This window comes from Pinus tabuliformis, chromosome 1_2 (assembly GCF_031772625.1).
Source record: "Pinus tabuliformis cultivar Carrire ecotype Pingquan chromosome 1_2, CPIR1, whole genome shotgun sequence".
In the NCBI taxonomy this organism is placed as follows: Eukaryota; Viridiplantae; Streptophyta; class Pinopsida; order Pinales; family Pinaceae; genus Pinus; species Pinus tabuliformis.
This window is the reverse complement of record NC_142298.1, coordinates 985,365,758-985,377,411: the sequence shown is the minus strand read 5'-3', so window position 1 is coordinate 985,377,411 and position 11,654 is coordinate 985,365,758. Positions and strand designations below refer to the sequence as shown.

The window sequence follows — 11,654 nt, the reverse complement described above, 5'->3', positions numbered from 1 at the left end:
CAACCTACTATAGTTCATGCTTCGCGCTTTCCGCGGAGTATTTTACCCTAATATTACCCAAAATTCCGGGCTTCGCACCCCATACTCATTCTACGGGGCTTGTGCTACCCAACAGTCCCCCAACACAATCATCGTGACTTGTCCCGAATCACGTACTATCGTGGCTAGACGCTCAGTCTTGGCTTCACGGTTCGCCTTTTATTGAGTGGAACTCGTCATCCGGCTACTCCTACTTTGTCTCCTGCAACGCTTTTTCGGCTTCAGTGTTTCTACCCTATCTCACAACCGATGATGCTCATTCTACTCTGCTCGGTTAACACAGAACACCCCCTCTAAGGATTTTAGCGCGAGCGGGGGAGCCACAAACAGGACCTCCTGTTACCACCGTATCCCTTTCTGACCAACGTATATTCTCTTCGCACCATCCGCTGCAACCTGTGTTGCAATTTTGCAAGACCGTGGCTACTATCTACTGGATCCCACTCGTCGAGAACCATCAGAGGCAACTTATTGACTGCATCTCCACCATGGTCGTCGTCTGTCCATCCTTTTGTTGTTTTGCTGTAACACGTCATCTTGTCCCGAGGCAGGGCAACGACATCCAGACCAATTCTACTTCGCATTCCCTTTTTTCTGATACATCCCCTGCTAGCGATGCTGCAGCCTGCAGGATACCCGTAGCTGTCAATACCAGACTCCTTAGAGAGTCCTGCCCCTTCTTTGGCCACATTACTACCTTCGAGTGCATGCTGGGTGCAGAGATGATGAGCAGCTCCATCTATATTTTCAAAGTGTAGGTTGCCCAGCGGATTCCCCATGGTGATTTATAAGCCATGTGAACTTCAAATGCCCGGATTGCCGCTCATTCCAACTCGTGTAACCTTCCCGTGTGAAATCTGTGGTCAATCATTTCATATTTGGCTCGTATTGTGGCTCTTAATTGCCCGCCGCCTGCTCCCTTTTGCCATAATGTAGCCATCTTGTCATGAACAGTGGTATTAACAGTCATCATTCCTTAGAGCGGCACACCCGCATGGCTCTGTCCATGGAACCACGCTCCTGATTGTTGGCCAATTGTACACATACCCTGATAACGATGCATCTTTTCCCTAGACTGCTTTATCATCCCTCGCTCTCTTTCAACTAGTCGAAGCGGTGAGACTCGCCATGGAATGGTTAGTCAGGTGGTTGGCCTACCCGTATAGAGCTTCAGGTGACTGCCATTCACTCTTCTTGGGAAGGGGTCTCTGTTGAGCTTAGCCAATTGAACTGTGCCCCCATCAGTTACTTCTTTAAAGACATAAGGCCCCAATCAATGCATACAGAGTTTACCTGGGAATTTTTCAAACTTATTGTCATATAACAATACGAGGTCATCCTTCTTGAACATACACACCTTGATATGGGGATCATGCCATGATTTCTCGTGTTGTTTCTGTACCTTCTGATGAAATCCCGCCAAAAATCGTTCTTTGTCCAGTTCGTCGAGTTGTGCGAGCCTTTCCTCCAAAGCCCCACGATCTTCCATTCCTGTAGTTGCTGCAATTCGTAGGTTGGGCACAATATATTCCATAGGCATCACAGCCTCCTTAGTATAGACTAGTCGAAATGGTGTCTGGCCTGTCAAATTTTTGCACATGGTTCGGTATGCTTAGAGCACAGCAGGGATGCGCAAGTCCCAATCGTTCTGTCATGCATTGCAGATCTTAGTCATCGCGGTTTCCAAAATTTTGTTGAATGCCTCAACGGTCCCATTTGCTTGTAGATGGTATGGCATGCTTTGTTGGTGATATATTTGGAATTCCTCAGTGAGCGTGCTGATGGTTTCGTTCAAAAAATACGTTCCTCGATCACACATGAGAATCTTAGGACACCCAAACTCGTTCAACAAGTTCTCGAACAAGAACTTTGTCGTTGTCGCGGCTGTGCAATCTTTAACTGGCTGTGTGATGAGCCTCAAAAATGTACAATTATTTGGGCTCATTCAACCTCCTAATTTGGCTTAGTCCACCATCCTCATTTTTTTATTGCATGTTTTTGATTATTTTTACGTTAATAGAGTGAATTTGGTTAGTCATTATGCCAACAAGTCTAATGGGTGCTTTGTGTAGCCTTTTTGGTCAACTTGGAGACAAAATTGAAGGTCTTAATGAGCACTTGGCAGCCAAATTCGTGGGAGAACAAGCTAGAGGATTTGTAGGAAGGTGTCCCCCTCATTTATGGGCCCTTACCTCGAATTCTCCACCATCAGCTCGGAGTTCAAAGGCCACCAAATCAATGAGCACAAGGGCAGCCAAGCAAGTCAAGTTGGACTGCTGTTAACTACAAGTCTTGGGCAGCCAAGTCCCTAACTTTTAGGAGGACTGTTGGGTCCTCAAATTGTATAAATAAGAAGGCTTGGGGCCTCATTTTGGTTAGCTAGTGGTTAGTCATTTTGTTTTAGCCATTAGTTAGCTAGTTTGTAGTTCGATTTTTATGCAGTAGATTAGCTTTGCTTTCAGCTCATGCTCAAGTTCTTCTTGTGGACAGTTTTGATGTAACTTTTCATTTCTTGATTAATAAATATGGATCCAGCTTTGCACCAGCTCTAAATCTCTCTTGGGAGGTTGTAGTTCTTGGGGTTGGGCCCATCTCAAGCGCCCAGTACCTCCCTTGTTTATATTTATGTGTTTGCTGCGTTCCTGAAGTAAAATCTGCTCTTTAGATCTTGCTTTGTTATTGTAGTTGGTTTTGATGGGTAACGTAGCTTTTTATGCTTAGAATCGATTGGTAGGAGTTTTTATGCATTTAGATCTTTTGGCATGTTCTTGCTCATGTGATGTATATGGTTCTCTTTTCAAACAAGGCTGCTGTTTACTCATTCATTAACAGTTGGATTGAGTTAGCTAGGACTTGGTTTGTTTGCAAGAATTCATTGATTTGTTTGAATAAGCATTGTGCAGGGCATCTCTATCACCTTCATCACCTCCTCGTTCATCTGAGCCTCGTTCAGGTCAGCTCCTCCATCACCAAGTCTGTTTCTCATCTCCCATCTTCTCTTTTGCCAAGTAACCTTACCTTCTCCATTGCTGTCTCAACTACCTTCAAGCCAAGTCAGCCTTCCACATCATCTCACCACTCCATCCATCAGTTCCTGGGTCACTTCAGACCCCCATCCTACCTCCATAACCATCCATGCATCTTCCATCAACCACCCATCCTCAAAAATCCAATTCGTAAACATCCTGTAGAAGAATTACGGCACATCCTGTAGAAACCCCTGCAGACTTCCTGTAGAAGTTCATGAACACGGTTGCATGTCATCCAGACTTTGTGAAACTCTCAGAAAGGATACTGGGGATCCCTTAGACCCTCTCTGTACCATCCCAACCTTTCCCAAAGCATTTCATCCCTTGATCCATCCCTGCACAGTGGAAAACTAGTTAGAAGCACATGCACGATAATTTCAACAACTTAATCAAAAATACAAAAAGATGATTTCTTCAGATAGTGATAACTTAGACACATGCATTTTACCTTCCTAGAAGTAATGGCATCTCTTTTCATTGTTTGCATTCCTTCCTTTGCATCAGTAGGACTAGCTGGTAGAATTAGGGTTTGCTAGGGTTTGCTAGGGTTTGTGTTTCTTTTTGGCTTTCAGTTCATTTTTGCAAAGTAGATTAGTTTCCTTTGAGATCGCCTTCGTCCATCATTTAGCAAGCTTCTTCTGAGAGCATATAGAAGTTGGCTTGAGCCCTAGCGGACTTGTGCCAGCTGACCAAGTGACAGCTGCGACAAGAGCTAGTACTTGTGCATACAGCACCGCTACTTCCAAGTTTGTTACGAACTACCGGGTTGATAAAATTAAAGAAGGGAGTTCCAGGAGTTGTAGCATTATTGCTACAATACTGGAGCTCACCATCTTTTTGGCGCCGTTGCCGGGGAAGCGGAAAAGTATTGGTGATTGTTGCTATTCTTCTATTTTCTACTACAACCTTCTGCTCAGTAGTTTATTTCATTTTCATTCTGCAAAAGTAGCATAGACATTTCCTGCTTTCATAGATTAGTATTTCCTTCTTTCATAGATTAGCATTTCCTGCTTTCCTAGAATAGCCTTTCAATTCCGCAATTTCCTTTCTGCAAGCGTAGACTAGCATTTCATTCTTGCAATTTCATTTGAGCAAAATAGATTAGTCCCTTCCTGCTTTCATTTCAATTCCGCATTTTCATTTTCGCAAGATAGTTAGTGCAGTTCAATCTATTTCAGTTTTGCAAGTAGAAGTAGAAAAAAGAAAAAAACAACCAAAAAGATTTCATTTCATGCTTTGTAGGAGTAGAGATAACTTAGAAAAATGATTGCACAAACCCCCCACTGCTTCACACAGCCAATGTTCTTCTTCGATGGCTGTGATGAAAGAACCCCTGGGTGGACATCAAGACATATCTGAAGAACCTCTAGGGGAGAAGGAGAAAAAAACACTCCTCTGAAGAAAATGGCTACAAGCAGAAATGATTGGAGCAGTCCCTTGTCCAAAAATGAATTTGAAAATCAGATCGAAGGTTTCAAGAGTGATATGAGGCAGTTTCTTGCCATGCAACTGGATACCTTGCGGATCCAAAAGAAGCAAGAAGAAGCCAAGAGGGCTTTGGTCATTTTTTTTCCTAGGTGCACTAGAAAGCATCCTAGGAACGAATGTCCAATGCACTCCCTAGAAGTGTGTTTTGTCTCTGAAGAATACCATCCTACAGATCAGTGCCCTTCCTTACCCAGAATCAAAGCTGCATATCAAAGAGCCAAAGGAGCCACTGAATCACTCTACTATATGAACCAAAGGAGGCCATATGGACCTAGATCTTACCAACAAGAACTGCAAGGGATACCCGAGACCTATTATGACCCTTATCAAGCCACTTTCATGCCTTCTTGGGATCGCCCTACTCATCCTTCCTGGTCTACACCTCCTCCTTGGTCATATTCTCCTTGTTCCTTCACAGATCCATATTATGCCCAACCAGTTGCTCATTCATTTCACTCTTATGCTCAGCCACAGCCTCAGTGCAATGCACCTTATCAGGAGTGGAGGCCCCAGTACAACTCTCATCCCGCTCATTTTCCTCCACCACCTGCTCATCAACAACCATTGCCTCCTCCTCCACCAAGGCAACCCCAAATGCCTACCCAACCACAATGCCATCCATCTCCATCTCAATTTCACACCTCCACTCAGCTACCCGTACCTCCATTTCCAAAACCATGTAATGGAGCAGCTCAACCCAATTGCAAATCTGAGGCACAACATGTGCAAATGACTCCTCTTGAGCTCAATGATGTTCACCACAGCTCAGGAAAAGCATTGCACGAAAGAGATCATCTTGCAAGCATTGAAGGACCGCATCCAGCAAAAGAAGATTCAAAAGAGGAGATCAAAGAACCATGGGCTGCACTTGATGAAGAAAAGAGATCAAAATCAAAGATCGAGAGAGTTTCCTCATGGTTACCATCAAATCTTCCATGTATTCAAGAGAAAGATCAGCAAAAGGAGGAAGATGAGAAATTCATGATAGAAGGTGACATGAAGAATGATCCAGATCAGCAAGATGACCAAGGATATCAAAGCTATATTGAGATATGGTTTCAAAAGGTCACTAAGTTGCAGCAGTACTTTCCTCCTCAGCTATGTTTTGTACCTTCAAAGTCAGATCATTTTGTCTCTGAAAGTTCGATAGTTGTCAAAGCATGCATTTCGAGCCTTCACATCATTTTGTCTCTAATCTCGATGTGCACATGGCTCCATTGGAAGTATTCTTATACTTGAAAATGAGTTTGTTTTTCAAGTAGGGTACGGTAGAAAAAAAAAGAAAAAAGAAAAAAAAAGAAAAAGAAAAAAAATGAAAAAAGAGAAAAATAAAAATCTAAGGTGAAAACCTCCTTGGAGGCGCTTTAGATTGGCTCATTGATTGAAAAACTCCATGAGGCGGTCAATGGGTTGGGAAAAAAAGAAAAGAGAATAAGATCTTTGGTGAAAACCTCCCTTGGAGGTGCCCAAGGCAGGCAATTAGGGTGAAAACCTCCATGAGGTGCCCTAGTTGTCTTTTTCAAAAAAAAAAAAGAGAAAAAGAAAAAGGAAAAATAAAGCTAATCTCCATTGAATAAGTTCATGTTGCAGCAATGACATTGCAGGTTAAAGGAGGACGTGTCATGACAGGAGGAGCACTCAGATCAAAGACAAAGGAGTTTTTGTGCCTTCTACAGGAAGTTTCGTATCTTCTACAGGAAGCTTACAAAAAAGCCAAATTGATCTCCGAGGAGGACCTGAAGGCTTGGAATATGTCCATGAGGCCTACCCACATCCATGTTTCCATTCCTCACCCCTTTTCCATCATTTTTTCATGTCATTATGCTTCTTTCCTCAAAACTGTGTCTTCTACAGGAAAGCTCTGTATTTCTACAGGAAACATCCTATAGAACCTTTGGACGAGCCAAATCCAATTTCAACAGTGAATCTGATGGTGGGAGTCTATTGGTTAGGCCTGCAAGCACTTGTGTGTCCATCCCTTGCCTTCGTCCATCATTTTTTTTACCTCCTTGTGCTTCTCATTATGCTTCTACAGGATCTTCCTGTAGAAATTGTGGGAAACTAGGCATGCATTTCAAAAAGTGGTTTGGCAAGCATGGTAGCTTCCTCAAGTGTTCAGAAGCCCTCATGCCATCTTCCAACTCCTCCTCCATCATCTCCATACCTGCATCACAAACAAAATTCATTTTTTCATCCCATGCAAGCACATGCAAAAAGCCTTGAGGAAAAAATCCATAGCGCAGAATTTGTTTTTGCCATAACTTGAGAACCATGCATCCATTTGACAAACCGTTTTATGGGGAATTGTACAAGGTCGATGACAATATGCCTGAGCAGTTTCATGCAATTCCGGTGCACGGTTTCCAAGAAAACAGCCTCCATCACCATCAACCATTTTTGCATTTTCTCCATAACCATGCATCCATTTCAAAACCTGTTTCATGGGGAGATGCACGTGGGTGATAGTAGCCTACCCAAGCAGTTTCAGCCAATTCCGATGCACGGTTTCTGAGAAATCGAGCTCTGAAATCTTCAGCCATTTTCCAATTTTCTCGAAATCCGTGCATCCATTGATCACGAATTTTCTATGGGAGATGCATCATGATGGTAGGAACATGCCCACCGAGTTTCAGCTGAATCCGGTTTGCCGTTTGGAAGAAATGGCAAAAAGAAGTTCTGGTCCTTTGAAAATTCAATGGCAGCAGTTTCAGGATGCAGATCTGAACGTGGAAATGAACTCTTGTTGCATGCATCTGGCCAGAGGACACTTGCACAAGAAAACCAGCCATGAATCAACAACCAATCCATCATGCAACCATAAAATCAAATGCATGCAGCAATGAAAGCCCACAACAGCTCACGGCCGCCATTCAACTTCGAGGTACGTGACTTAACCTTGTTCCTCTGTTTGCGTAGATCTAATCTAAAGCAATGCATGAATGAATGAGATGAGTGGATTCAGCCAAGAAGGGAGCCACGTCCAATTGCACTCAGCAAGGCAAAAATCACGCACGCATGGATCAGCCATTCACGTGAAGTTCAAAACAAAATACAGTCAGTTGGGGATTAACTAAACTCTAGTGCAACTAATGGAATTGAATACAAGCAGAGAACAAATAGATAACAACAGCAGTTCATGACATTACTTCAGTTCGAAAAAGCCAGCACGCATGTCTCTGCCACCTCACCACAAATCACGCAGTGAATAAAGGAACGCTCGGCTGAAGACTCACGTAATTGTTGTTCAGGTACACTTGCTAACTGTTGTTCATTTACACTTGCAAATGTTAAACTCACGTCCTTCATCAAGTTTTGGGCTTGTTAACAATTCTCCCGCATGCAAAGATCATTCAAAGGCGCAGAGACATCCTACAGGCGTTTCTACAGGATGTCGTCTATAGGAAAGTGCAGCAGAGTCTTTTCAAAAGCAGAGAAGCCCAAGTTTTTTCTTCATCCAGTTAGAGTGCGAAGTCTTGAGCACAAGAAGCACTTGAATGAAAGCAAGGAAAAGAGCTCGAGATTATGAAGTTTTTCCAGATAGAACATTATTTTCTGACTTTAAATGCTCTGCTACCTCATTGGTGAGTCTTCACCAAGGAATTGATTATGGGACAGAACTGTATATTTTGAAGTGATTCATACCATTCAAAGTTATCCAAAACAGTAGAGGGAAAAATGACCAGAGAGTTCTTAGTTATAGATAGGCTTGCATTGAAGGATATTGATGAAAGTTTATCCCTCTTGGAGAAAGCCCCCTTCTTCATTGAACGATATGGAAATCAAAGAGTAAGAATACCTTTGGTAGGTTCTTTCATCTCTTAGGAGTTGTATGAGATTTTCTTGAAAATAATTTGAATTTATCCTAGACCAATATGGAACATGGGGAGAATTAATTGTTGAGGAAAGATGCCATCTCTGCAATATGATCATGAATTCAAAACAGAGCAGTAGAATGTTGATAAAGAAATGAATTCAGCAGTGTCTATAACTAGAATTGTTGACATGAAGTTCTTATTTTCCTTGAGACACATGCAGAGCCATAAATGAAACAATTGACTGCCAATTTTGTTGTCAAAATTTTGCTAGATGACCAGGAAGAAAGTAATTAATTTCTGCTGAGTTTTTCTAGTAATTATACTCTTACGAAAAATAACCCATGAATAAAAGCAGGAATATATTTTCCAAAAAGGGTCAGATGACGCAAAGATTTTGTATCATATACTTCCATAGATGACAAAGATTATTCTTTCAAACATGGATATGGGACAGCTCATAAAACAGGAAAAGCAGCAGGCAGTGGGAAGAACCAAAGCAAAGAAGCATGGTTTCATGACAGTGATGAAAGGACACGAGAACATGTTGTCATGATATGTGTTGGAATAAATGGTGAACTGAATTGTTGAAAAAATGAATGAAGAGTTTTGGCCAAAGATATCAGTCCTTTTAACAGTGAAGAAAAAGAGCAGAAAGGGGGAGAAGATGAAGGCTGCCACAACCCAGCTGAAAGGAAAATCGCCCATAGCCAAGCCAGAACTCAGCTACAGGACTGTTTCTACAGGAAGACAGAGACTGTTTCTACAGGAAGCCAACGAACAGTTTCTATAGGAAAGTCTGAAAAGCGGGAAGCCAAAGGAGAAATTGGCCGAGATGCTAGCCAAGGAAGTCACCAAGGCCATCAAAGACAAGGGGAGAGATTTGGTTGCTCAGAGGATGAGCAACACTTTCAGTAGGGGGGTGATGATGAGCCCCAAAAATGTACAATTATTTGGGCTCATTCAACCTCCTAATTTGGCTTAGTCCACCATCCTCATTTTTTTATTGCATGTTTTTGATTATTTTTATGTTAATAGAGTGAATTTGGTTAGTCATTATGCCAACAAGTCTAATGGGTGCTTTGTGTAGCCTTTTTGGTCAACTTGGAGACAAAATTGAAGGTCTTAATGAGCACTTGGCAGCCAAATTCGTGGGAGAACAAGCTAGAGGATCTGTAGGAAGGTGTCCCCCTCATTTATGGGCCCTTACCTCGAATTCTCCACCATCAGCTCGGAGTTCAAAGGCCACCAAATCAATGAGCACAAGGGCAGCCAAGCAAGTCAAGTTGGACTGCTGTTAACTACAAGTCTTGGGCAGCCAAGTCCCTAACTTTTAGGAGGACTGTTAGGTCCTCAAATTGTATAAATAAGAAGGCTTGGGGCCTCATTTTGGTTAGCTAGTGGTTAGTCATTTTGTAGCCAGTTAGTCATTTTGTTTTAGCCATTAGTTAGCTAGTTTGTAGTTCGATTTTTATGCAGTAGATTAGCTTTGCTTTCAGCTCATGCTCAAGTTCTTCTTGTGGACAGTTTTGATGTAACTTTTCATTTCTTGATTAATAAAGATGGATCCAGCTTTGCACCAGCTCTAAATCTCTCTTGGGAGGCTGTAGTTCTTGGGGTTGGGCCCATCTCAAGCGCCCAGTACCGCCCTTGTTTATATTTATGTGTTTGCTGCGTTCCTGAAGTAAAATCTGCTCTTTAGATCTTGCTTTGTTATTGTAGTTGGTTTTGATGGGTAACGTAGCTTTTTATGCTTAGAATCGATTGGTAGGAGTTTGTATGCATTTAGATCTTTTGGCATGTTCTTGCTCATGTGATGTATATGGTTCTCTTTTCAAACAAGGCTGCTGTTTACTCATTCATTAACAGTTGGATTGAGTTAGCTAGGACTTGGTTTGTTTGCAAGAATTCATTGATTTGTTTGAATAAGCATTGTGCAGGGCATCTCTATCACCTTCATCACCTCCTCGTTCATCTGAGCCTCGTTCAGGTCAGCTCCTCCATCACCAAGTCTGTTTCTCATCTCCCATCTTCTCTTTTGCCAAGTAACCTTACCTTCTTCTCCATTGTTGTCTCAACTACCTTCAAGCCAAGTCAGCCTTCCACATCATCTCACCACTCCATCCATCAGTTCCTGGGTCACTTCAGACCCCCATCCTACCTCCATAACCATCCATGCATCTTCCATCAACCACCCATCCTCAAAAATCCAATTCGTAAACATCCTGTAGAAGAATTACAGCACATCCTGTAGAAACCCCTGCAGACTTCCTGTAGAAGTTCATGAACACGGTTGCATGTCATCCAGACTTTGTGAAACTCTCATAAAGGATACTGGGGATCCCTTAGACCCTCTCTGTACCATCCCAACCTTTCCCAAAGCATTTCATTCCTTGATCTATCCCTGCACAGTGGAAAACTAGTTAGAAGCAGATGCATGATAATTTCAACAACTTAATCAAAAATACAAAAAGATGATTTCTTCAGATAGTGATAACTTAGACACATGAATTTTACCTTCCTAGAAGTAATGGCATCTCTTTTCATTGTTTGCATTCCTTCCTTTGCATCAGTAGGACTAGCTGGTAGAATTAGGGTTTGCTAGGGTTTGCTAGGGTTTGTGTTTCTTTTTGGCTTTCAGTTCATTTTTGCAAAGTAGATTAGTTTCCTTTGAGATCGCCTTCGTCCATCATTTAGCAAGCTTCTTCTGAGAGCATATAGAAGTTGGCTTGAGCCCTAGCGGACTTGTGCTAGCTGACCAAGTGACAGCTGCGACAAGAGCTAGTACTTGTGCATACAGCACCGCCGCTTCCAAGTTTGTTACGAACTACCGGGTTGATAAAATTAAAGAAGGGAGTTCCAGGAGTTGTAGCATTATTGCTACAATACTGGAGCTCACCACTGTGCTTCTACCCATCGGGTCAAATATTTGGTTGCAGTGATAATATAGCGCACGCCCGTCTTCCCTCGTGGTTCAATAGGCCAGACGAAGTTGATCACCCATTTCTCAAATGACTGTAGTGTTACTTGTGGTTGAGGTGGCATTTCATCACTTCGCGACAGCTTGCCTGTTCATTGGCATACATCACAGGCCCGGTAGTATGCTTTTGAATCTTGATGTAGGGTGGGCCACAGTAATCTGGTGCGAAGAACCTTCTGGGCTGTGGCGCAGCCTGCATAATGTCCACTAGCAACCCCTCCATGTGCTTCAGCGAGGATCTGTTCTCGCTCAAACTCTGGTACACATCTATGTAATATCTCATCATGGCCCATCTTGTAGAGATGG

The 11,654-nt window shown here is 42.6% G+C and overlaps 1 protein-coding gene across 1 annotated transcript; it reads right to left on the bottom strand.

The window, feature by feature from the left end:
• Positions 1 to 1,312: 1,312 nt before the first annotated feature.
• On the bottom strand, positions 1,313 to 1,639 carry LOC149209331 (uncharacterized). Its single transcript, XM_089398581.1, has one exon. It carries the CDS (start codon positions 1,637 to 1,639, stop codon positions 1,313 to 1,315), a length of 327 nt encoding a protein of 108 aa, XP_089254707.1.
• Between the last annotated feature and the right edge of the window lie 10,015 nt (positions 1,640 to 11,654).